General features: G+C 39.9%; 4 protein-coding genes across 10 annotated transcripts in view; 3 read left to right on the forward strand and 1 right to left on the reverse strand.

Moving 5' to 3' along the window:
* Positions 1-9,896, forward strand: part of LOC6565842 (palmitoyltransferase ZDHHC5-A) — a 28,481-nt gene extending 18,585 nt beyond the window's left edge. For 2 of the 7 annotated variants that reach the window (XM_032738551.2, XM_032738552.2), the window contains exons 5-10: positions 291-485; positions 597-843; positions 3,795-4,093; positions 4,158-4,385; positions 7,910-8,175; positions 8,233-9,896. In XM_032738551.2, the coding sequence (XP_032594442.1) occupies positions 291-485; positions 597-843; positions 3,795-4,093; positions 4,158-4,385; positions 7,910-8,175; positions 8,233-9,353 (2,356 nt within the window). In that variant the 3' untranslated portion in view covers positions 9,354-9,896. Of the gene's footprint in view, positions 1-290; positions 486-596; positions 913-3,794; positions 4,094-4,157; positions 4,386-5,174; positions 5,744-7,909; positions 8,176-8,232 lie in introns of those variants that run through there. The other 5 variants (XM_032738550.2, XM_001992682.3, XM_032738553.1 and 2 more) reach the window with 4 other exon arrangements.
* Positions 5,760-7,364, forward strand: LOC116805615 (uncharacterized membrane protein DDB_G0293934). Its single transcript, XM_032738556.2, has one exon. The coding sequence runs from the start codon at positions 6,185-6,187 to the stop codon at positions 7,226-7,228; it is 1,044 nt and encodes a 347-aa protein (XP_032594447.1). The 5' UTR covers positions 5,760-6,184; the 3' UTR covers positions 7,229-7,364.
* Positions 9,897-13,094: 3,198 nt separating the features above from the next.
* LOC6565959 (transmembrane emp24 domain-containing protein 2) lies at positions 13,095-14,075 on the reverse strand. The gene is made up of 3 exons (XM_001992684.2): positions 13,842-14,075; positions 13,415-13,749; positions 13,095-13,352 (listed from the first exon to the last, which is right to left on the reverse strand). The coding sequence occupies exons 1-3, from the start codon at positions 13,984-13,986 to the stop codon at positions 13,203-13,205; spliced, it is 630 nt and encodes a 209-aa protein (XP_001992720.1). The 5' UTR covers positions 13,987-14,075; the 3' UTR covers positions 13,095-13,202.
* Positions 14,076-15,245: 1,170 nt separating this feature from the next.
* The window catches only part of LOC6565960, a 60,589-nt gene continuing 48,219 nt past the window's right edge, over positions 15,246-27,615 (forward strand). The window contains exon 1 of the mRNA XM_001992685.3: positions 15,246-15,287. The gene's annotated coding sequence lies outside the window, so the exon portion shown is untranslated. The remainder of the gene's footprint in view (positions 15,288-27,615) is intronic.

Below are 27,615 nucleotides of genomic sequence, written 5' to 3' on the forward strand. Positions count from 1 at the left end.
CGAATAAACAATGATGAGACTAACACACATAGATAGACGGACATTTCCTTCAAGACCTAACACATATGATGACAATTAGTTACAAATACATTTATATAAAAAAAAAAAACTTAAGTCTATTTTGTAAGATATAGTTGCCTTTAGCTACATATATATGTTCAATCGGGGAGTTCAAATCTGAAAGGGCTGTAAAGGTTGCACGACGAATATCTGGGTTAAGTCTCTTTTCGCAGCTACAACTCGTTCGTCTCGTTCGCCACATTGGTTTAGCTTAACTGTCATGTAAATAGTATGATACTGATGGGCCTGGTCACCGTGCTGGCAATACCAATATTCGGTCTGACAGGCTTCCACATGGTGCTGGTGTCGCGGGGTCGCACCACCAACGAACAGGTGACTGGCAAGTTTAAGGGTGGCTACAATCCGTTCTCGCGCGGCTGTTGGCACAACTGCTGCTACACACAGTTCGGGCCCCAATATCCCAGGTAAACTAACGAACGATCGAACTGTTTCTTCGATTTGACTTCGATATCGATAATGCTAATGCATTTTTTTTATATATTTTTATTGCATTGTGTACTGCACAAACCCTGCAGCCTGCTGAAGCCGAAGAAGTATGCGTCACGACGGTCGCAGACGCAAAATCAAGCCATAAGCACCATATGCAACGATCGGACCAACCAACAGACCAATGCCGGTAGCGGTACCGGAACCGGAACCGGAGCCGGTGGCAATGGCAGCACCGGCAGCGGCGTTGGCGTTGGGAGTGGAATGCGCGGCACCTCGGTACAATATTCACCCCGCTCCTACTACGAGTCGAGTCGGGAGAAGCGTGGAATTCAGGTAAAGACTTATATGGCCGAGGGCAATGGTTATAATCAGCGGTCGGGCAGCACAACGCTTTATAGTAAGGTGGGTAACATTTTGCAAAACCAAAACGAAACATTGCAGAAACTGCTATGCAAAACGAATATAAACTCTATAACCAATCTATACTACTATAACCATGTATCTGTATCTGTAACTGTATCTGTATCTGTATCTGTCTCTGCCTCTGTATCTATGTATATATTATATATTTTTGTGTGCTCTTTCTATCTTCTTGTTACAATGTATTACTTTATTTGTAATGTGGCAACTGCAATTAACAACTCAACTTTTGTCGCTACCTGTTGCTATTTGTATTCGCTTACCCAATAATTGTAATTGTGATTGTCATTCAATTGGTTGTGTTTAATTTAGTTTTTTAATATTTTTTGTTTCCATTTTGTGTTATTGTTTTTATACTCTAACTGAATTTTTAACTAATCAATTGTATTTTGAAACTGTTTGTGAACCATCCCAAACCCACATTTGCTGATTAACATTCTTCTGTTTAATATACGCATTTGAATTTGTGCGCTGCCAAATGCTTTTGCTTCAATCACTAGCCAACTAGCATTAACAATTTAATCAGTTAATCACATCAGGTCCACTACCCCAGAACTGTATATTTAACGCACAGTTTGTTAGCCCTGTTTGTTGTCCTCGTAATGGTTACATGTAAAAACAGCAGCAAGATGAAGAAAAAACCTGCAACTTTTTATTTCCACTTTGTATTTTAAAAAAATATAAATATATATTCAATTTTCCAAGACTATCATTTTGATCTGAGTTCACTTCTGTCCGAGATTCATTTGACACTTATCAGATACTCAAATATCCGATTGAACACTTTACACACACACACACACACACACAATCAATCAATCAATCAATTAATCGCACAGTTTAAAATGCAGGACTTATGCACATTCACTTCTATTATATCCATCTATTTGGCGTTACAATGCTATCTCTTTCCCCCTATCTATTTATTGTTTATTTAAAGCTTGGTATTGTCCTGTATGCACTTGCGTAGAGTATTTGTAACTTTGACACGTCGTTTGCTTTGAGGGCTTGGAAGTAGAATTTGTGTTTAGGTTGTTGCTCTTATATATACACAAGTGTTTCTTATGAGCGATCTTATTAGTCTTTGAATTAATTACTGGCAAGTTCTACGTCAATGTTAGCTATAAACATAAAATACTGAATACTGTCTGATTACAAGACACTTCATATGTGATAGTTGCCATACAAATAATATATATATAAAACATAATAATATACTGGCATTATTTCAATCAGAACTTATTATCTTAATATATAAATAACACACATTTTTTATATTTATGCAAATAGTTAATCAATTGCCTAGTGAAACACTAAATGTGTTCAACCAAATGTTTCCCTTAAATGTCTGTATTTTTTTCTTAAGTGTATAATAATTAAGCAATATCTAGTCAAAGGGACATCGTATTTGCTAGTCGTCTACTAATTATACATATTGATTCACTTCTGTTGACCAACTCTGATCAACAGAGTAATAAACCTTTGGACGACCAAAGACTACTTTCATTTATTTAATGACTTTTCTTTTTAGTTTTTCTTGTTGCGCTGCCCTTGACAAATGCTTACTTTCTTACCTTACCCGATCTGTGTAGGTGCGTAATGGCCACGTTTACAGTTTATAGTTAATAGCTTGATTTCGTTTCATTTCTTCTTTGCGTTTTATTTGTTGTTTTTCATGCATGCTGAATTCTTCTTGAGTTCTTTAGTTAGTTTGTTGTGTTGCAATTTGAAGGCTTTTGCATAAGCTGCTCTGCTCTGGTGCCGCCTCTATACATATTAATTAATCGGCTTGTTTGTCTGAATTTGTGCTGTACATTTACCCGCAGACTGTTGTGCAATTGTTTTCAATATAGTCAGTAGCGTACTTAGAAACATATGAAATTAATTGGTCAAAACAAAACTCTACACTTTCTGCAAGCACCGAAAAAGGTAAAAAAAAATAAAATAAAAAAATTTAATAAAAAAAAAAAACACCAAAAACAAAGAACAAATAAAATATTTTATAAAATACGATACGTGTATGAATATATATATATATATATATATATATATATTTATATATACGTATACGTACATGTACTTTTATTATTTACTTATTTACTGATTTATACATATTGTTTGATTGAAAAGTGATTGACTTGAATTTTGTCACATGACTACTGCTTCCTCCCCTCACCAAAAATTTAATATTCATATCCGAAATCCTTGTGGAACACTCTCCAAATACTTTACATACATATACATATGTATCTTTTTAAAACTCAATAAATCTCTCTATCTATATATATACATCTATATATGTATGTATATATATATATCTTACTCTCGATCTGTCTGTCTCTTTCGATCTTTCTGTGTCTTTCCTGATTGCTCAGTATATTTGCTGAATTTGTTCAACTTTCGTTCGACAATTTGTAGCTTTGACCTATTGAATACTTTTTACAGTGATTTTCCCCTATTTTTTTATATGATGTCTTGCAAAACCCAAAACCAAAAATCTCTCAATTTGAATTGCGGATATCTTACACACTGTGCGTTATATGTATACAGGAGATGTTTAGCAGCATCGTTCTTTTCTAGCCAATATTCGATATAAAGCAATCTACATTTGGCATCCCCAAACTCATTTGTGCAACAAATATAAAAAAAATATAAAACAAAAACAAAACCACACACAAAGTTTCGTTTTCATTTGGTTTCAAGTGCATTCCAAAATCGATCAATCGCAACTACTCGTTTTATGTAGGTCTAAGGTTTTTTTTTCTGTGTTGAGCACAATTTGCCATGTGCAGCGAACTTGTGATGACTAATGCAGAAATATTTGTTCTTTTCTTTCGAAACATCTCCACAACACATATTCACAGTTGTCGCCGGGACGCGAGTGCTCCGATACGGATCTTGAGCCGCCGCCTGCCTCACAGAGTCAAGACTGCGAGCCGACGCCGCCGCTGCAGCGCCACAACTCGACCAACTTCTATCTGCCGCAGGTGGCCGACACAGCGCCGGGCATTAATATGAGCAACATGAACAATGGCAACATTGCCAGCGGCGCTGGCATTGCCAACAATTCATCACAAGGTGGCGGCGGTGGTGGCGGTGGCGGAGATTCGCCGCGCCACATTCGCATGTATCATCCGCGTCACAGTCCGCATGCGCGAACCAGGTGAGTGGCGACTGATCGATTCTTTTAAATCCAATTGAAACAATTTACATGTTGTCTTGTTTAGGGGCCTGGATCCGCAGCGCGTCTATACGAGCGATGCACTCTCGCCGGATCATCCCGGCGGCGTTGGTAGTGGTGGTGGTGGTGGTTATGTCGTCAATGGTCAGCCGCAGGGCATATCAGTAGCACAAGGACAGCGTGGTGGCGCCACAACGGCCACACCTACCATGCAACAACGAATTAAACCGCTGGGCGTGGCCACACCACTTGTCATCGCCAGTCCAGTGAGAAGGTAAGTAAGTGGTTTGCTTCTGCTGCCCCTCCGCCACACCCGCAACCACACCTATCGCTGTGGTACAGCAACTGTTCGTCCGTCCAGTACTCGACTTGCCCGCTCCTCCATTAGTTGGTTTGCTTCCTTGCCTTGCATTGATTGCTTAAGTGCTTCCAATTTGTTATTGTTAATATTATTATTATTATTATTATTATTATTGTAAGCTGCTCAAATTGTTATTTTTGTGGCATATTGCAAAAACATGTTTGTAGAGGAGAGTCATCAGTAAGTCTTTATTTTTCTGTTCTTGTCCACTGTTCGTAAATTTTGCTTTATTTGCCGCCTCATTGTGAACCATTCTCATGTAGTTAGTGCTTACTGTACTTCCTTGCGGGTGTATTGGCTTGCACGACTGCCAGCAAGTTGGCAATAGGAAACCAGGTCATTGAACCGAAGCTAGGTCCATCGATGTCTCCCTCGCCCTCGCCCTCTATCTTGCTATCGCTTTCGCTCTCGGCCTCGATTTTTCTCTCTCTCTCGCTCTCTGTCGCTCTCTCTCTCTCTCTCTCTTACATGCATTAGCTGTGTAGATCTGTATTCCTTTTTCTTCTTGCGCCGTCATGTATCATCATCAACATAATTAAGTGTTTATATTATATATGTATATATATATATATATATATATAAATGACACACAGCTTTTTCCCAAACAACAACTTAATTTGTTTAATACACACTTTGAAACTAATTATTTTTCAACTTTTCTTTTTTTCGTTTTCTTTGTTTGTTTTATTTTTCTTGATGTAGTCAACACTCAAATTCTGAGAACAGTACTAACTCCTAGGCTTAGCTTACCACAAGGAAAAGTCTATCAAAATCAAAACGTAATAATAAAACCAAAAAATTGCAAAACAAACAAAAACTCCAGAGAGAATCGACAAAAAAAAACATTGACTAGAAATTATAGATTAAGTGTAAAGGGAGACGATAACAATCGATAACGATTACGATGAATGATGATATTCGTAAGACGAATATCGGCCAAAGAGGCACACAGCAGAACTAAGCCTGAGCCATATCCTAAACCAAATCAGATACAAAAAAAAAAAAAACAAAAAAAATAAGAAACAAATAACAAATTCCGACCAGATCCAAGTTAAGCTATTTTTAAATCTATCGGTCTTCATTTCTGCCTCTAGTTTTTTTTTTTTTTTTTTCTTAACGTTTTCACATTCACACATACTCTGACACACACACACACTCCGGTACACAGACACACTCCCTAGAAAATACAAGCAAAACTACAACTAGCGCCACCAAGAGCACGACCCACCTATGTGTACTGTACTACAAGCTCAGCTTTCATTTGATTGAAGGTGAGTGATTTCTTGATTTCTTGGTGCCGTCTTTTTTTTCCTTTCGTTTCGTTTCGTTTTCGCCACATTTGAAATCAAGGCAGGCTTTGCTCATTTCTCAGACACATCTGGCCTATGGAACTGGTTAACAACAACTCATTCATACTCAACAAAAAAATTAAATAGAAATAAAACAACAACAAAAAAAAAGACACACACGAAAGTCACAGTTCGCTTTCTGTCAGGCTTTAGTAATAATAAAAAACAAAAACAAAATTGTTTGTTGCCCAAAACGAAAAGAAATTCCTGTAGACTTATTTTGTTATTACACACAAAACACAAACTAACATTTTTCAAATTGCAATTATTATTTCGGCACATCGTTGAATAACCCCAAATTGTGGTGCAAAAAAAAAAACCAACAAGAAAAAGAAAGAAAACAAAAAAAGAAACGTTTCCATTATGTATAAGAGCAACAACAAATCGATGCAGTCCGGCGCCATTTCCGGTCGCATTCGGTGCAGCAACCTGGATTTGCTGGAGAAGACGAACATTGTAACTGCCGCAACAGTGCCACAGCTACGCAATCGCCGGCAATTCCAGTTCAACGGCATGCATTTCAAGACGAACCCATTATTGCTGCGTCGGTCACGTGCCGGCCTGGATGGCGATGCCGGCGATGCTCGATTCGCGATTGAAGTGACACAGGAGCAACGCGATTGCCACCATCTTGGCCACAATGAAGCAAGAGCGTCGTCTTCTTTGCAAGCTGTCGCCTTCGGTGAGACCAACGTGAACAGTGCGCCGAGGACACAGCAGCACATAGCCGGTAACAACTCCCAACAAATCGCAGAGTTGATGTCCTATGATAATGTTCGAGCCGGTGGCGAGAATGCCCACGACAACAACAACTGTAACAGCAACAAGGATCGATATCAGCAGGCCCACGATTACGGGAATCATCGAATCATCCTTAACAATAACAATAGCAATCTGGACAATAACAACAACGCTGAGGACAACAGAAACCATAATGAGCACAATCAGGCTCAGCAGCAAAGGCCAATCTCCTCAAGAATAGCAAGCAAATTGCACCGCTTTCGTTATGGTCATCTGCGTGGTGCTGGAGGTGCTCCAAATGCCGCTGGTGTTGGCCAGCAGCCCAAGGTGGACTATATAACATTGGCTGGCTTCCTGCTGGGATATCTGATATCGAATATACTGTTCTTCATCTGCTGCTATTTTAGCTGGCTAAAGGTTCGGGTGATGAGGCTGCGCAATCATTTCCTTGGCCAGGCCAATCTTTGGGAGTTCTTCGACTTTGAGGATACCACACGCTACTCGATGCAGACCAAGCTGCTATTGGCGCCCATCATACTTGGCTGTAGCATACTCTATTGTATCGTTAACATACTCCATCTGATGATCAAGCTGGTCCGATCCGATGTGCCTCGCACCGTTGTCGAATTCGTTCAACGCATTGCCCTGAGAAATATTCAATTTTGATAATAACCATTATTTACCAACCGTTTCAGTTTGCTAACTGTTAATGTTATGGAAATGGAATTGGAATGGGAATTGGATGGAAATACGGGTTGTCTGTCGACTGTATATAATAATAAAGAATATCATTCGAAATTAATTTCAACATCAACTGATAATTTACCGATTACTTCGTTTGACAATTATCTGTGTGCAACGGCTCTCTTCACTCTAACTCTCTCTCTCTCTCTCTCTCACTTTCTGTCTATCTTTCTCTCTCGCTCGCTGTTTCGTTTTCGCTCTCTGAAAGTCCTGCACTTGTGTCTGTTGTGTTGTTGTAACTGTTGTAACTACTAAACTGGATATACTAAATACCCCCTTAACGACATTGTTGTGCAAGTTTGATTGTAGCCTAATACATACATACATAACTCATGCGCATACCTTCACAGATTCGCACACGCACACCTACACACACCTATACACACACACAAGCAAGCAAACAAATAAACTTTGCATTCTGTTAACACTGTGTTTGTCAAGTCCTAACATTAACATAACGCCTCTGTTAAGGAAACGCAGCCTTAATGTTAACCATTAACATAACAATTGGCTTTGTTTCCGTTTTGCTGCGTTCGTCCTGTTTTTTTTCTTTTAACAAACTCATTCACACTCTCGTCTCTCATCCTCTCTCACCCTTGGCAGATCGAATCCGGGTACGCCCACGCAGCCGCGACGTCCGGACTTCATAGGGCTCAATGCACAGGCAGCGGCACAACAGCAGCAGCAGCAACAGCAACAACAGCAGCAGGCTGCAGCAGCAGCAGCTGCATACTATGAATACACGAGCGGGCTACCGCCGCAGCATCCGCAGGCGGCAACAATTCAACAGCAGCAACAGTTGCTGCTGCAACAGCAACGTGTCATGCTGCAGCATCAGCAACAACAACAGCAGCAGCAACAACAACAAGGTGGGTTGGTTGTACCAATTTTCGACGGCTTTGCTAACAATATGCTTTTAATTACAGTGCTGCAGCAACAGCAGCAGCAGCAACAATCGCTGGCTCAGGCTGCCTATGGGGGCAGTCCGCAGCGTCGCTTTCTCTCTGAGGGTGAGCTGGTGCGTCAGGGTGCCGGCGGTGGCGCTGAGCTTTCGTATGCGCGCTCCAACAACACGGTGGACAATATACGCGAATTGGCTGGCAGTCCGCAGCGCGGTGTCTACATGTGGAAGGACACCTCGCCCGGCTTTAGTGGCGGTGGCGTTGGCCCGGCTACCGTTAGTATTGGCAGCAGTGCGGGCACACTGCCAAGCAGCAACAATACGGGCGGCGTCATGCAGCATGCCCAGTATATAACAGCCGGCGGTGGAGCCCATCCACTTATCATGACACACTCACGCATCCAGGACTATGCCATCCAACAGCAGCAGCAACAACAGCAGCAACAACAACAGGCAGCCGTTGCCGCCGCTGCAGCAGCTGCGTCATATCATCGATCGAATCCCACAAGTCCAACAACACTACCGCTAACATCCACGGCACAAACATACATTTTGCGTTGCAGCGGCGCCGGTGGCGGTGGCGGCATTGCTGGCACGGCTGCAGCGTCGGGCAGCAGCGGCAGCATTGGCAATCTACCGGCTAGCAGTAATGCCAGTGTTGGCACTGGGACTACTGCAACTGGTGGCTATCAACCGCAGCTGCGCGGCGGCGTACCTGTCTTTCCGCCAAATCCATTGGCTGGCATGTCAGGCAACGTGAGCAACGCGATTGGAGCGATGCAACCACAGCCGTCGCCGCAGATCAAGCGCAAGCAGACGCCAACGCGTCCAATGAGCTTTGTGCGTGCTCTGGAAATGACCGACTCAATGGAGATGCAGACACTGGAACAACAGCAGCAACAGCAGCAGGTGGCGGCGGCGGCGGCGGCAGCGGCAGCAACAATGGCCCGCAACAATGGCGGCCTGGCGAGCGGTGTGCCCACGAGTCTGGCCCAACAGAATGCGGCAGCAGCAGCCGCAGCCGCAGCAGTCGGACGCAATGCAGCTGCGGCTGCCGCTGCTGCTGCGGCGGCTGCTGCTGCCAATGCTAGTGGCACACCAGATCGCGCCAGCATCTACGATATGAACTATGAGATATCTGTATAACCCGTGGTTGTGCCCGTCGTCGTAATGCCACCCGCCTCAGCAGCCAGCAGTGCGGTCGCCAACTCAACGGCAACCGCCTCCTCTTTCTATGCACAGCAACAGCAGCAGCAACAACAACAACAAGAACAGCAACAACAACAGCAGCAGAAGTTGCAGCAACGAAGCATATTAGTTAATGGCGCTGAGCCGGCAGCCTACGCTTCGGTGCCCATACCCATACCAATGCCCATGCCCGTCTCCGTCTCGGTATCTGTGCTGGCAACCAGCAAGCACAACAACGGTAGCAACCATCACCACCACCACCAGCACCAAAGTCACCTCAACATCAGCAAGACGCCAAACAAGCGCAAGTTCTCCACGTTCTTTTAAATCAGTAGTCTGATCAGTCATCCAGTCATCCAGTCACGCCCCAGTCTTGTATATAGTATCCGTGATTATGTTATTATTGAAGATGATGATGACTCAAAAAGGGATGCAGCAGCTAAATAGGAACATTTTTGGGTGCTGCTCGATATATATATATATATATATATATTTATATTTTAATATCTAACATTTTGTTTAATTTCGATTTGGATTTTTATTCTAGTTTTATTAATTTACGTATGAACTTAAATATTGGTAACAAATTTCGAGTTGGCCCAAAAGAGTTGTAGCGCGACGTTAACTATTAATAGGAACAATGTACGCGATTTTTTTACGCGCTTTTTGTCTTTTAATGCATCCAAAAACAAAAAAACAAGAAAAAAAAACGGAAAACTCTTTGTGCTTTTATTATGTCAATACTATAAATATTTAAATTAGTTTACGGCTCTCGGCACGCCCACAATCGAGCAAAATGCATCTGTATGCGCATGTACATGTAGCTTATCAAATTGTACACGAAAGTATATCAAATATATGTACACACACATCTATATATATATATAGATATATATATGTATTTGCATTGCAATCAACTTGAATATAGACAAAATTCAGGTCAAAATAAAATGTCAAGCTCGACTACGAGTACGAGTTCAAATAGCTATCTACATATGTATTTCTATGTACTACTATTATTGCAACCTACACCTAATCGAGAAAAAAACGCCAAAATTTGTAAACGATTATAATCGATAATTATCGAAAATAACTAAAGTGTGAGTGTGTGCGCTTTGCGGGTGAGTGTTTGTGGTGTACTTATATATATATATATATATATATATATATATGTATATATATATATTGTCCTGCAAATAGATAGATTATGTTATGTGTATGTGTGTAAATGTAGCCATATATATATATATAGATATATTATATATATGTGCGTGTCTTGTATGCGTATGTAGGGATTACTTATGTACATATATTCCTATATATACACTAATATGTATGTGTATGTATGCCTATCCTCAATTCTGCTCCTCCCATCAATATTAAGCCAGCATGTCAAGTCAAATGGAAAAGACTTCTGTTGGCCACGGCCTATATATAAAATATCGTCCACTTTTATGTTTATGGAATTTATTTCGTTTTTTTTTTTCGCTTTTTTTTTTTTTTGTTTTTTAGTTGTACATAAGTGTATATTTATGTATTTATGTGTACGTATCGTAAATATTATGTATTCTGTTGAGGGCAAAACTGTTACAGCCAAGCAGTTAGTTGTTGTTCTTGATGATGATGTTCTGCCAGCTGACAACGATCAGCTATATATATACATATACAAATCTGTATTTAAGGCTGTAACAAATTTGGCCCGTGCTTAAACTATATTAAAAAATTTGTTGTTATGTTTTTAAGTCCAATTAGTGTTTATTTTTGTTCTCAGCCACTTTGTTAATATATAGTAATCAATATACAATTTTGAGTGACTCCATTCAACTGAAGACTCAAACACAACGCGACCACATCTGAAGACTTGTCATTGCTGGTCTCCAGTCCCAGTAACAAACAAACAAACAGAGAAACAAACAAACAAACACTCAACACATTTAGCAAAATAGAGTTGAATTGGAATCGATAGTACTTTAAAGTTTTTGCAAAGTTAACAGAACAAAATGCAACAAATGAATAGAATTAATGTTTGTAATAAAGCTAGGTATATACGTATTTAATTGAGTGTTCATACAGAAGGACCACATGCAACATACATATACATTTGTATATATAGAGCATGGAGAGGTGATGGCGGGATGCGATTCCCAGCTCTATAAATCCGAGGACGTGTTGATCACAGAAATAAATAATAAACAAAAAAGAAGCAACAAGTGAAACGAGTAAATCGTTGACGAAAGCGGTGTATTCTAAGTGTTTTTTGCTAACAAATAAAATAATGAATTGAGGAAATTATTAATAAACTTATACAAAACGAGTGCATATACATACAGTATGTGTGTATATAATATATATATATATATATATAAAATGTAACTGAAACTGCAAATAAGAAAGTAAGAAATGAAAAAGAAAACGAAAAAGAAAAACAACAACCAACTGTAACAAACATTGTTTTAGATTTTTATACCAAATTTAATTAATGTCAAATCGTGTTGTTTAATCAATATACATATATTTATATAAATAAATACCTTTTTTTTATGCCACACATTCAGTTAGGCAGGCAGAGCAGACTCAAAGAGTATCTGCCCTAAATGAAATGTTGACAGTTAGCCGATGATATTACACAATTGCAACTATCATCATCATCATCATGCGACTATCACGTTCTTAATTGTTTTCTTTTGTTTGAACAAAAATATTTGTTTCTTTTGTATACTGTGTGTACTTTGTAAAATATACAACAAGAAATTTAATAGCAACATTAACAGCAAGGCAATTAATATATAATAAAGATAATAAAAAATAAAAGAACAAAAATAAATCTTTCACTGCAACTGCTCATTTCATGCAGGAACTGGACTTTTGATCTTTTCAGCACTTTTACCACATGTTGCCATTCCATCTGGAATGTTGCACAAACATTTAGTTAACACGTAACGAGAATACTCTCAATCGGCATAATTTGTGCATAACAGGTAACGGATATCCAGAGAAGCTGACAACATCAACGTCACACACTGGCAAGCTATATCTCTTCGTTGGTTCCTTCTCTTACATAATGGTCCATGTGGAAGACAGCTATAAACTTGATGTATATGAGCAAGCCTGCTCCTGTTCAAGTATTCAATTTTCTTGTAAACTATTTATTATAATAAAAATAAAAGAAATATTTCACAGACATTATTTTATTTCTTTTGTCGGGTGGCAAGGATAGCAGATACACGCTCCATTGACGCAATAGGGTTGGTGGCTTGGCTAAGTCGAGCTCGAGCTATATTAAAAACTTGCCGCATACTTTTAGTAGCAGAGAAAACAGTCTCTAACTCGAGCAAAATATCATTGCATATTTTTGAAGGATGTCCCAAATCGCAATGATCCATTAAATCGAACTGCATTCAAGGCTTATGGCATGAAAAGTATCCAAATAATTGAGCAAATCTCTCGAATAGCAATCGGAAATGAGAAAGAAATGCAATTTATGCCTTACTTGACTGAAATCCCAGTTAATAATTAGAGCCTAGATGTTTTTTTTATAGCAAACGTAGGCTTTTTAGTAATTTTAGCCGAATATAAAATGTATGAAGAGGGAAATTGGGAACGGGAATCCAAAATAGATGGTATCCAAGGTACAACAAGGTGAACTTGGGCAGCAAACCCATTCTTTTAGATGAGGGCAGTAAGTAAACCGTTTTTAGCTTCGATTTGTTACAAAAAAAGGTATTTAATTTATCATTTAAAATTAGGCTGAGACTGCTGCAACACACATTCGCTCTATACATTTCCACACACATGCATGGGAAGGGATTACACAACGCGCTTGACCTCAAAGAAGCGCTTCAGATAATACACCTGGCCGACTGTCATCAGTACAAGGACGAGTGCCTCAAATGTGGACCAGAGAACGACACGCGAGTTGGTGCTCTCATTAACAGACCGATGAATCTTGTCGCGCACCTGCAAATAAATTGAGGGGCTTTAACAATTGGAAGTTGAGTGGACTCGTCGTCGTCACTTACATGCATATATTCCTGCTCGTGCTTGACATTGGTCAGGGTGCCGGAGAGCTCGCGTATCATGTCCTCCAGCTTGGTGTGACCGACTTCCTCCTCACCGGGTGCGCCGGGCGCACGTTGCGGCGCATCGCCCTTCTCGATAGAGAACATGACCTGCTTGGGTGTCATGCTGCTGCGCTCGTTGTTGAAGCAGACGGTGTATGTGCCCTTTGCGGGCGCAACGAACGTATATTTCCCCGACGATTCCTTCTCGCTCTCGTGCATGACATGCTGGCCGGGGCCAGTGATTTTGATGTCCACATCGAGGAAGCCGCCCTCGATCACCTCGAATGTCACGCCTGCCAAATGAAATACGCAAAATTACGTTGCTTGCAATTGTCGAGCTATTTGCCCGGGGGAGCAGGAGAAGCATGCGGAGGCTGTTACTCACCAAATTTGGTGCCACCTTCGATGTTCTCGAAAAAGCACTCCTCGTTATGCGCGTCCACATTGACAATGAAGCCGTGGCCGGGTCTCGTCAGTAGTAGTAGGAGGCCACATAATGTTAGCAGTAAACTGGCCACCGTCGTTTGCATTGTCGCGTTTTACTTTTGGCTAATTTTTTAACTTTTCAGCGGCAGCCACGTAGTTGTACTTGTGTCGATTGGCAACAATGATAACGATGCTACTATCGATAGTTGTGTTATCGTTGTTGGCCTCTGCTCATTATATGCTGTGTACGAAAAATACTAGAATCTAGCTCAATGCTTGCTATGGGCACACCCAAGTCTAGCAGCATTCACTGGATTTCAAAATGTTGACCATACAATAACAAAATGGATGATTATTAGATTATGAACTTGAGCCGATTTGCATTTGCCTGTGTGGGGATTGTATTTTTATTATCTACTTCTAGAAAAAATTATTCGAATGATGTTAAACTAATACAAAGTATTGCTAAAATACCAACCCCACCGCTGTATAAGAAATTGTGTAAGCCAAACTTTTTATTTGAAATTTACAGAGTGCGCGCTTGAATAACAGACCCTTTACAGCTGGTTGTCACATTTAAATGATGACAATATTGAAAAATACTAGCTACTATCGCCACCAGTAAACAGTGGGACCAGCCATCAGCGAAATATTTTTGGTAATTTAGTTTGAGAAGAAGTAAAGTTAATTTTGAATCTGCTTAATAACAGTGAGCTGTAAACCTTTAAGCCAATCGGATGCTGTGTACGCAAGAAAAGTGGAACTGAACAAGTGTAAAATAAAAAAGTTAAGGACTCCTGGATCACGTGCGTTGCTGGCATTCTTAATATTAGTTACCTTAATTCCTCTTTTTTTTTTGCTGTGGTCGTGCGAGTGCAGTGATAACTGTTCTGTTGTTGTTGGTTTAAATGCGAACCGCTTAACTTAAGAAAACTACTAACTGCAAACAAAAACGAAAACAAAAACAAAAACAAAGCCTGGCCGACGCCATGGCTGCCGATTTGGACGCCACGTGCAGACGGCGTCGCCGCCTTTAGTTTCTGCTCTGACAACAATAACAATAATAACGACAGCAACAACAACAACAGCAACAACGGCAACAACGACAACAACAACAACAGCAGTTGTTGGCTATAGAGCTTATAAGCAGCATCTTAAAGTGTTTTGGTCACACAGCCATAAATCAAGTGAGCCCCGCGAAAGAAGGCGCGCATAAACCAAACTCATTTGCACACGTTGTCATCCTTAGCGCCGTGCTCGTTTTGCCTTGTTGTTGTCCACCTCCTCTTCCCTTTCCAGAGCAACCCAGAGGCAGCGGCAGTGGTAGCGCATAAATTTACCAACAGTTGGCAACACCCGCACACTGTCCGCGAGCCGTACAGAGCGGAAGTGACCAAAAGCTTTGGTAAGTTTCTCATTAACATGGGGCAAAATATATTTACATTTCTATTGCATACTTTCGTGTACAAACAGTGGTTGTGATTGCACAGAATTCGAATTTGACAAATAATTCGTAATACACTAATTAAGCCCCTTGTGCCTTGTGCTTGATTAGAAATATACAAAAATACCGATAAAAATAATGGAATATTTGTAACTAATTCAGATACAATACGCTCGCATTTTGAGCCACTGTGCGCTCACATATTAAAATCGGGACGGCAAACGCCAGCGCACAGTTAATGAATGAGAAAGACAGCAAAGAGTAATGCGGAAGAAGAAGGAGCATAATAAGGCAATAACGGCTGATCGCATGAAAACGTGGAGAGTTCAATTTTAATGCACACACATGCATAAGCCCAAGCGTGTGTGTGTGTATGTGTTTGTGTGCATATCAGAAAGCTTCTTGCAAGCAAAAGGCGAACGGCGAAAACTGATTCCTGAAATCCAGCAAATTAGCATATTGTCTTTTGCTTATGGACGCATAATAATTAAAACGAGACCTGGACTAGTGCTGCATGTAATTAACGATAATTAACGATGCCAAAGAGTAACGGTAATAACCATCAAGCAGCGGCACACCAGCGAGAGAATAGCAGCACTGCAGCAGGTCTCCATCCCTTACATTCCTCCATTGTTTCACGCTGGCTGCCTTCAAATTTGTGTCGCTCTGCTTGCGGCGACTTAAAAACTTTTGCCAAAACAACAACAACGACAACATCGACACCGACAACGACAACTAAAAGCGGGCAACACTTTCCCCCTTCCCCCTTGGCCCTTTTACTATATCCTCTGCATTTCTGCCTGATTTATGCCAAAGGCAACATAGCAACAAGAACCAAACAGCAACAACAGGAAAATACATCGCAAAATTATGAAAAATTGCTACAAGTCGAAAATGTTAAGCTAAAGGAGAAATATAAATAAGAAGAAAAAAAATTATAAGCCAAGTAAACGAAATTGCCATGTTTTATCCATAAATTTCGTACACATATTTTGCTTAGCATATTTGGCACCGTTCTTCCCTTGTCGCAATTAACATATACAAATTTCCAAGCAACATAAACATAAATTCAGAAACATCGACTTCCAGACGCTAAGCGTAATCTTATAAATTTAAACGATTTGCCTGTGACTATGGCCAAAGCGATCTATCAATAGGGAGAGAAAGAGAGACAGAGAGAAAGAGAGAGAGAGAGAGAGCGCAAGCGGAAGTGAAACGAGAGCAAGGACGAGAGAAAAGGGACAAACTGTGGGTGTGTCTGCGAATGGGTTTGAAAGAAAAGCGTCCAAGAAAGAGAATCGGAAAATGTGTTGGAGCAAAAGAGAGAAAGAGAACGAGAGAAAATCTGTGTCAAAATTTGCATTAAAAATATCATTCTAAAAAATCTAACAAGTGTTTAGCTAAACGGGAGAAAGACAGAGAGACAGAAAGAGTGTGAGAGAGAGAGAGAGAGAGAGAGAGAGAGAGAGAGAGAGAGAGAGAGAGAGAGAGAGAGAGAGTATAACAAGTATAACAAGTATAACAAGTATAACAAGTATAACTGAAAAATAAACATTTTCAAAAACATTTGGTTTTGGTCAAAAGAAAACAGTTAATTTGATATTTGCCTAGATACGTTCCAAAAAATTCAATGGTATCGGTTCCAAAGTTGTTAAATATGTAACCTGGTTTATCACTCAAAATTAATTTTATCTTTTTATTTCATTTAAATCAGAAATATATGCACAACAAGTAAATCTGAATCTGCTTTAATCTGAAGACAATGAAGTAATGGTAAGCTGCAGATCACTGTCGTCATCATTTTGCGCTGGTTAGGATGAGCCTGGCTTAAAGAAATTGTCCTACGTTGTTTGTGTTGCCTTCTTGTCTAATGCTAATAGCTGAGTTAATTTCTCGAGAAATTTTCGTTTTTGAGGAGGATGTTTATTCCTCTTTCGAAATAGGAAAAAGCTTTCGACAAATGAGGTTGTGCTTGTAACTGAATGAATGTCGTTATGGCCACATATTTTAGGCCGTAAATCGAAAACGTGCCTTCAAAAAAAACGTGCCGTTATAGCGAAATGTCGTATAAAGAGCGGCCCTATAGCGAGGTATGGGTGTATGTGTAAATCAATTTAGCAGAACTACCCCTGTTGAAGCTCGGCATATATCCGTATTTTTGTCGAAGGTTCGGAGCCGGACTGGATGTGACCATATATCTGTTATAGAAACAATCACATAATACCAAAGATAAAAAAGAATCGAGTCAAAAGCATCAAGCGACATTAAAACGTACAAAAACATAATAATATTGTAACTTCCGGACCAAAATTTAGATGTCGGACTTGTTTTTATTGTCTTCGCGATAACTTTCTAATATGTCACCTTTTTCAGTTGTCGAAGTTTCTGCTTGTCAACGAAATGTTCAAATTGTATGCAACTGTGTCAACGTCATGTCAAAAAGTTGGCTACACCTCATGATGAGTTGTCAGCGGACCAAATTAATTATTTTTGAATTGTCAATCCACAACCGATTTTTCTTGTTGTTGCCTACACATTTTGTTCGGAGTTCAGTTTTTTGGAATTTTTGCAACCAATTAAAAAAACGATTAATCAAGAATTGTAATCAAATGAAGTCGACTACGACATACCCTGAACCCAGCTGTTTTATGTATCCTTGTTTTATTGCCACATTTCCCTGTAAAAAGTGTTGCACACCTAAATGTAAGCAAGAGTGGAAGTGCTCTCAATTCTTTTGACTGATAGGACTGTTAAATTCGGGTTTGGCAACTGTCTTCTCCCAAATATTATTATTATTGAGTTGAGTCTGAGCTTAATTCGTATATAGTTTATCGGTCGGGTGAAATGCATCATTCAAAATGCATAAAGGATTTCGTTTTACGCAATGCTCATTTGGACCAAAAGTTGACTTTGGTTTCACTCATTAATATCAAATGGTCAACAAAAAACAGCAGCAGCAACACATAGAAAGAGAGAGAGAGAAAGAGAGATAAATAGAAAGAGATGGAGAGAGAGGCAGAGAGAGAGAGAGAGAGTGGTAAAGAGGGAGACAGAGACCCGCAGAGTTGTGCCGCAAAAGTCAGGGGAGCTCAAAGTGGCCAACGCTTGACTGATTTAATGCATGTCAAAGTGTCAAAATGTGCAATGCACAAAGAGAAGGGCGCAAACGGCAGAGTGCGGATAGAGGGATGGGGCTGGTGGTGGGGTGGGGTGGATGATGTCCAAAGTTGGTGACACATACAGAGCCAAACAATTATAAATGATAAATGTCAACCAGAAAAGTGGGAGAAATGGCTGCCATGAAGGAATGCGGGCAAGTGCCCGTGGGGGCACACTGAATGGAATTCAGTCGTTTAACATTTAAATGCGCACATATATTAAGGTTAATTTGGCTCGGTTCATTAATAAAACAACACTGACACAGACACACACACCACACACACACACATCAACAGCAGGGGCTCGGTGCGATTCAAACTTTAAGCTGTCATGGAGCAGACAGAAATGACAGGTGCTTGCAACATAAACTGAGAAAATTGTGAAACAAATACAAACGCACAATAAACAGAACACAGCACATCTGTAAATAGCATACCGGCAGTGAAAAGGTCGATTCGTAATCTATACTTTGTAGGCGGCATAGCTTCCAATCCGTACCACAACCCTTATACTTGCAACCATTACTTTGTAATGCGTTGTCGAAAGGTTCTTTTTTATGAACTTTAAACGGGATATTGTACGACTGCAGTTGCATATATACTTTTGAATAATATATATATAAAGACTGCTTGCTATATATGCAATATATATAATAGTTTTAAAGATAAACATAAAAACATATTATTTCACTACACATTTTACGACGCGTCTGTCTGTTCCAACTGGAATAAGCAGAGCTGCGCAAGCGCAATAATTAAAAGAGATAGTTAAACAGATAAGATAAATCAATACGTGTAAGATATATGTAAGAACACATTGTTGCACAGCTTTTGTTACTGAAGCATTTGCGAAGACAAGCGTCTGCTTGATCTAGCAGCGCCAGCATACAACCCTGCATGCAAAAGCATTGCTGGGTAATGAATAACATTGTGTGCATGAAGAGTGCATTAGGTAAGGAGGTGTTATTCACTAGTTCGCTGCGTGGTATATAAAGCGCAAGAGAGAAAGAGAGAGAGAGAGAGAGAGAGAGAGGGAGAACGAGAGAGAGTGCGCGAGCGAGCTGTAAAACTTTTAACAAGTGCCTGAGAAACTGTTAGTGAAGTTGTTGTTGTTGCTGTTTGCTGTTGCCGTTTTCGTTTTCGGCTTCGGTTTCATTTTCGTTTAGTGTCAAGTGGCAACACCAACAGCAACAGCAACAGCAACGTTTACAACTAACGGTAATAGCTGCATATGACAAGCGACTAAAACTGTTGGCATAATATCAGCAGCAGCAGCGCCAACACCAACAACAACAACAACAACAACAGCAATAAAAACTTGTCAAAGGCAGCTGCTTGCTATGCGCTCACATGAAGGCAAGCTAAACATGTTTTGCCTTTGCTTTTCAAGCTCTTTGGCTTTGCCAAGCTTTTGCTTAAGCTCGACAAAGTATGTGCTTTTATAAGCTAATAGTCAAATTACTAAACATTTTGTAAAATATATTATTGCTTGCTACATTAATGTATTTATATTTATTTCAAAATATTAATATTTTATTTTTTTACCTTTGCATAAAGCATTCATTTCAGTTTCGAATTAAAATTTGCAAAGCTACAAACGATCCAAATGAAATTCTACATTTGAAGTTCTTTTCTTTGCATTGAAAACATAAGTCAAAAGCATTTTCGCCGGTATGTCAGAATTATGGCCGAAATCAGCTTATATGAAGAAGAGTATTAACGCATTCGTTGCGTTGCACATTCCATGGTACTCAAATTTATAGTTGTTGTTATTGTTGTTATTATTGTTGCTGGTAGTGTGGTAGTGGCGCTGGCAGTGGCTGCTAGCTTAGCTAAGCGTTTCCCGTTGCTTTGCTGATTTATGCGCCCAAACAATGCACACACACATACACACACATACAGACACACATATATATATATATATATATATATATGTACATCAAGTAGTGCTGCTCAAACTGTATGAAGTACACACATAAATTAAGCCAAATCAACTCTCTCGGGTCACTAAAATAAGGCGTTTTATGTATGCATATGTGCATTTATGTTTGTGTGTGTCTGTCTGTCTGTGTGTGTGCGTGTGTGTGTGTATATAGGTGATATGTTTTCTTAACCTTATTTTGGTGTACACTGCATAAACACACTCAGTAGAGACTGGCTGGCATCCATTTGAGTTTTGCCATTTAGACGACTTGCAACGCATTCTACTATCAGCATGATAATGACCATTCTAGTGCTGATAATGATTATGATTATGATAATGTTGTTGCTGATAATAATAACACTTGAGGTAGCAAAGTAATTTTGTAAATTGCACAAACACGCCAACTCACCCAAACACACACACACACACACAGATACAGATACACACACACACAAAGACGTTGACTTTGCCTCTACGCAAGTACACACACTCACAGACACACTCACACACTCACACTCACACACACACTCACACACGGTTCGTATGATTAATTTAAATGCAATTCTATTTGCATAGAGCAGCAAGGCATACGCAAGCTGCAGCTGCAACATGAGATGCCATTGCGAGTGCTTTTTCTTCTTCTTATTCTTCTTCACTTCACTTTTCATTTTTTTTTTTTTGTTCAATTTTGTTCTTATTTGCTTTCTTTTGTTGCCATTGCTATCCATTGACATTTGCAGTTGCTTTCACTCTATCTCTCTATACATCTCTCTCTCCCTCTCTCTCTCTATCTGTCCCTCTCTCTCTCTCTCTACCTCTCTACGTGTGTGTGTTTATGGTAATGTGTTTGTTTCTTGAAGCGTGAGCTGCATAACATTAAACACTGCTCACTTCCCTTCCCCGTCTCCCCTTCTGCATGCATTACTTCTTCCACTCTGGTTTGCTGGCTTGGTTTGCTGCCACTATTTGTTTGTTTAAAGCGCTTGAAATCAATTAAATGCATAGTTTCGAGTTGCTCAAGAACCGTTTTTGCACTTTGCATCAACCTCCTACCGCCCACCGCCCACCGCCCATCGCCCATCTCCTCCGCTCTCTTTGTCTGCCCTTCCAGGGCCACGCACCAAAAAAACTGCTGCATACTTTTGTGAGCTTGCAAAAGCATTTTTGTATGCCATGCTCGAATTCATTAGCACGCAAATGTCAAGTTTCCTGCCGCTCTCCTCCCTACCCTTTTAATCTCTGCTGCCCTACTGAGGGAGGGGGGGAGGCACTTCTGTTGCTTGGCGGCTGCCTAACTTAGCCCGCTGCCCCCCACCCCTTCACACCCACCCCCCTTCCCAATGCTCTTTTTCGCCAGTTTAACTGTCAGTGCGTCTGTCTGCTTGAAGTGTTTAGCTTATTGAAAAGTTTTCATTTGGCGTCGGGCTCACGTTTAGCGCAAAGTTGCCAACTTTGAGGCTTGTGCCATCATCCAAGGCAACCGGCGTAGGCGTGGACGGAGTCTGAGGCGATGGCGGTGGCAGTGGCGGTGGCGCAGCAAATATCCAAATGACAAAGTGAACTTTACTGGCAGCAGCAGCAGCAGCAACGTCGTGCTAATCAGCCGGCATATACACTTGCTGGCTTCGTACTGCGATTGCAACTTAGACTTTAAGTCCAACTACACTCAGAAAAGAAACTCTAAAATGAAAACGTACAACATTTTTCTAGAAATAAATTCTATATAAAAGAAAAACATTTCTAATGAGTAGATTTACAAATTCTAATTACCAATGAATTTAAAAACTATGCATAGTGTTTGTGTGTACATATACAAAGTCAAACAAATGTTTAATAATTACAATAAGTGTATGTACATATATAAAAGCAACAACCAGGAAATTAGATATCTTTCTAAGTTTTAGAAAAATCCAACTATAAAATTAAGAACCCTAGTTTCTAGAATGCCACATCTATAAATTTTAGAATTAACTTCCTAAATAGTAGGGTGATTGCCGTCAAAAGTATTACTAAAATGTAGGGAAATTTTTTGTATGAGTGTACGACTTTGACTTCGACTTCGACTGTGAATCGTGAATGGTGAATGGTGAATGCGAATACGAGTAGGAGTGCAAAAGTTGAAAGCTGAATTATGTAGCGCGACAATAATTAGAGGTAAACTTTGATGCTGAAATAGTTTCAGACTGCGTCGCGCAAAATAACTACGAGCAACGATTCGTTTCGCGCTACGTTGCGCTAATACGATTTCTGTGTTCATCTCGGTCAATGAATCAATCAGTTGTAGAGCTGGCAAGAGAACATACTCAGCATATGGTCTATAGAACTACATAGTGACTTGTCGAATAATTTCATATTTATGACTCTCTGATGAAAAACTAGCATAGACCTATCCGTTTTTGAGTATTAAAGTTAAGAAAACAAGAACCCCAAATCGAAACTAAGCCAATATGTTTTTACGATTTTTTTGACTATGGGTTAAATCTGGCGGCTATATTAGTACAAGCAAACGGTTCTCAGACCACATCCGAGCTTTGTTGCTAAGGGTCGTTTTCCTGTTAAAAGATGGACAGAAAAAAAATCATTTAATTATTTGCATAAGACAACATCAAATTTTCAAATTTTTCAACGTCAATATTTGTATGTTGATCCATGACTGTTTTTATTCAATGTCCCAATCCACAATGCGAAAATCAAGGAAAATCAGCCGTGAATCTCTGTCTTCAATTGATTTTTCCAGGTATTTGGGGGATATAAGTACGAATTGATAAAGTGTTACTTTAATTGACCTTACTTTTGTTCCAGTATAATATATCTCTAGATTCTTATAAAACACTGAAAGTGCAATCTATATTTCCATTGCGGACACTTGAAGGAAAGAGGGGTGCTGATTGTCAACAAATTACGTAAAGAATATCAAGATTACGTATTTATTCACTGAGTTATCGACAAAGTATAGGAAATATATATATATATAAAAAAACAAACTTATTTGTATCAATATTAGTGAATTTTCAATATGATATTAAATTCGATATTTGTATAATAATTTGTCCATATTAAACCAACATCCATTATCCAGTATGTTCAGCTGTCCAATCAATCTCTTACGATTATAGAACCCAGAAGCAGACTACCCAAAATTGATAGATAATATAGATAATATTACTCGATTAAGGCATGTGATTTTGAATGTCAGTTTCAAATGCATACATTAAAAGTAATGTCATATATCCCATATATATATATGTGTGTGTGTGTGTGTGTGTGTGTGTGTGCTTGTTATCAACAAAGTGCAATAATCGTTATCGACAAAACAACTGAAACTGATTTATGTATGAGCGTTCTGTTGTGTATTATTGTTGCTGCTGCTGCCGTTGTTGTTACTTTCGCACAATGTGTTGCTCTTTAGCGCCACTCTTAACATTTCTGCACCCTAGACAGGACACGCACACACGCACACACACACTCGACCCTAGTTGTCAGATCCGACCCTAATAAACCTTAACGAACGAATCGGCAACGAGTTAGACACCGCTAAGCCATTAAAATTGCTATCAATGCGAGTCGCCGAGAGCAAAAGCAAAAGCACAAGCCCAAAAACCTCTAACTGCCAACAGGCAACTACTAACGGCCAACTGCCAACTGCCAACTGCCGACTGCTAACTGCCAACTGGCTACTAGAGTCCACCCATCACAAAAACCAAACCAATCCAATCCTTGAAAAAAAAAATGAAACACAAATCCATTGTAAATACGGATGGGCAACGAAGCAGTACAAGCGTATGGCATAATAATAGCCGCCAACTTGTCACCTCACCTCCGCCACGAAGTCAACCTTTACTATGGGTGAGCAGAGCAAAGCATATTTGGGGGGGTGGGTGGCAAAAGGGGGGTAGTAACAGTCACAAATTCGTAAAAGGCATGTCGGAAGAAAAAAATTACGTGTATCCTTTTTATAATCGCTACTGCGTGCCACTTGCGTGATTGGGGGAGTTGGGGGGAGAGGGGGAGAGGAGTGATGGTGTGGGTGTGGAACGAGACACAACGTAACGAACTATTACATTTATTTCCATTGTGAGGACACTTTGGGGGCATGGGCGTGCCTGAAAGAGGCTATGGAGGGATGGTGTAGACAACTGTCACTTTGCGGTTTAGTCCGTTGACTTAGTTCATAAATGTTGCGGGCTTACAATGTGGCCCGACTGCCGAGCCTCAATCTAAATTCGAGTTTGAACCCTTCCCGACTGAACACCCACACAGCCTCTGCTAGCTGCTCCGTATTCATTTGGACTCGCTGCGGTTTTTTTTGGTGTGTTCCGCATACAAAGTGATAACGAAATAAATAAAAAATAAATTTCATGTTTATTTCATCGCAACGTCTCGCATGGTTTTTAGCTAGTTTCTTGCTCATAAATAAATAGCTGTCTCTTGCTGCCAGACAGCCAGACCACTATAGTCCCCTGCCCACACCCACTCAACTCGACTCAACTCGAACGCCTGTCATGAAGTTTGTCGCCCCGTTATGTGCAACCCATTGGCAATAATAATAACAGTGGCCCATGCAGGGCAGGAGGCAAGGGAACGGGAGGGGAATAGAAACCCTCAACAGTCTGACCGGCTTAAATTTAATAACGAAGCGAGTTCATAAATTCTGCGTGGGTCACAAAATATACTTTGGGGGCGCATGGAATGGTTGTGACTATAAAAAAAAAAGCAAAGAAACCTAAAAATGAATACCCAAGTGACGTTTCAACTGGGTTACTGAGTTATGTGTATCCGTAACTATCTCATAAAACTCACTGAAGTGCAGGTCGAGAGTGTAGTCTGACGTTAACAACGAGCGTCCCACTTAAGGTCAAGTGAACAATGAGTACTCAGTGTCTGAACAGCAGACAGTACTTTGAATACTGAGTGCATTCGTTACTCATATGAAAATATTTTTTATTAGTCGCTCCACAGAAAAATTGGAATCCTTGAAACAAGACTTATTCTATGAAATGTATTTCAATTTAATGTTGATAAGCTTGATCTTCAAATGTGTCGAAAAACAGGCATCTAATATAAATTTCATATTATGATTAATACTTGTATTTTTTCGATTTTCTATTAATCGATATCGATACCTTTATATTAATGAATGTGGATTTATTTATTATCCATTATATTATTGTATCATTTCACGACTCTCGTGATACGAAGAGGAAAATTACACTTGAGCAACTATTTGTGTTATATACATACATATTGTCGATCTTGGCGAAGTCACGTTCGGACTTAGTCACGTACCCCCCTGCTGTCCCATTTGGCTTGCGAGGCGACTTCTCACTGTCTGCCAGGCAAACAACAATTAATCATAAGAAGCAGATACACCTTGAGAGTTCTCATTGCCTGTGTAAGTCAAGCAAAATACATGAGCAGCGCCCCTTTGGCATCAGCACCTGAGCTGCCAACGTGCCAGATACAGATACAGAGCTCAAGCCGAGGTCAACGTGCAGTTCTGGCATCTGGACATTCTCAGGCAAATCCCAGAATACGATACATACACAGAGAACCTCCTCGGAGGTGGCCAAGCAAGCTGCACAACAACGGTTGAATTCGGTGTGCCACAAACTTGCTGCAAAATATTGCGTATGTGCGTGCCCCACTGTTTTTCCACACATCTCTCCTGCCCGTGTCTCTATGTGTGTGTGTGTGTGGCTGCCGCAATGCGTAACACGTGCTGCGAATGAAAGCTAATGCGAAAAGCTTGCAACGTAGCTTTTACCCTATTCTAAAATGCCAAATAATTTGCTTGCTTTCAAACAACAAATCTCTAAACATATGATACAGTTGCAGCTATTCGTATTTTGTATTCTATCTTTGCATACAAAACAATACAATTCTCTCAGACGCAAACTGACGTTTTTTGCGTCTGTCTCTTGGAGTCTGTCTTTGCTCTACTGCATGAAAACAAATCACTCATTTAATCTTCCACCCTGACAAATGTCATCGTTTTACAATTATTTTTATTACATTTTTCTTTTCTGTACCTTTTTATTACTTACTTTAATTTCTATCGTTTAATATTGGTTTCTAAATATTTATATGGCATCATTCATATCTACTCTATAGAATATCTGTTATAGTCGTCTTAAGTTCTATATTCTTGTATTCTATTATAATTTTGTCGCGAAGTTTGTAACACATTAAAACATACGTCTCCGATCACAAAAGTATATATTAATTGTTGATCAGCATCACAAGTCGAGTCGATCCGTCCGCCTGTCTGGTTATATGCAAAATAGTCTCTGAGTTTCGAAGCTATCTTCATGATATTAGGCATATATTCGACTTTTTGCTGCTGGCATATAGATATTTATATATATCGCAGCCAATCGGATCGGACTACTAGCTATTGCTTAAAAGACTTGTTTGCTTATCGAGATAACCAAAATAATATCTTAGCATTTGGATAACTATCAACTATCAAAATTGGACATCTACATACATATATCATCTGTTGGATTTTAAGCTGCAACTACCAATATAGGATTTCCTATGGAATTACAATTCTCAACTTGTGGTACAGATGCGACTAATGTTGAATTTTCCCATTCATTTCTCATTATCCCTTGCACCTTGTGACTCTCTCGCCATATATCTCAGTTTCTTTACAAATTACTTTTACCTATACTTTATAGACGTGTCGTAAAGTATTTTCTTTATGTGATCATAGGTTATAGGGTATGGCATTGCAATTACCACTTATCTTCTCATTAGCCTTTGGTATTTTTGTGTCAGTTCCAAAAATGGCTGCTGCCAAGTGTATGCCATATCATTTCGTTAAATATTTTACACAATATCCCCATTTTGGGCTGAGCAGCACATCCCGACATATTTGGACTACAAAAATAACGCGATTGCTTAAATTATGCTCTCTAGATGTCATAGAAGAGCTGTTTTCTCTCTCTCTCTCTCACTGTCTCACTGTCTCAGTGTCTCTCTCTCTCTCTTTTTCTTTCTGTGGCAAAGTTCGTTGCATTTGCTTAGCTTGCGAAATAGGGCACCTGTCTGTGCGTCAACGCCGCTGCTTTGTTATGGCCATAATTTTTCAAACAGTCTATACTTTTTTTTTCGACGCCTGTCAGCACACACACACACACACACATACACACCCCTACCCCCTCCCCCTTCTGCTACTGCGCAGACTGTTTTCTTTCACTCTGGC

This window comes from Drosophila grimshawi, unplaced genomic scaffold, assembly GCF_018153295.1.
Source record: "Drosophila grimshawi isolate 15287-2541.00 unplaced genomic scaffold, ASM1815329v1 contig_848, whole genome shotgun sequence".
NCBI classification, from domain to species: domain Eukaryota; kingdom Metazoa; phylum Arthropoda; class Insecta; order Diptera; family Drosophilidae; genus Drosophila; species Drosophila grimshawi.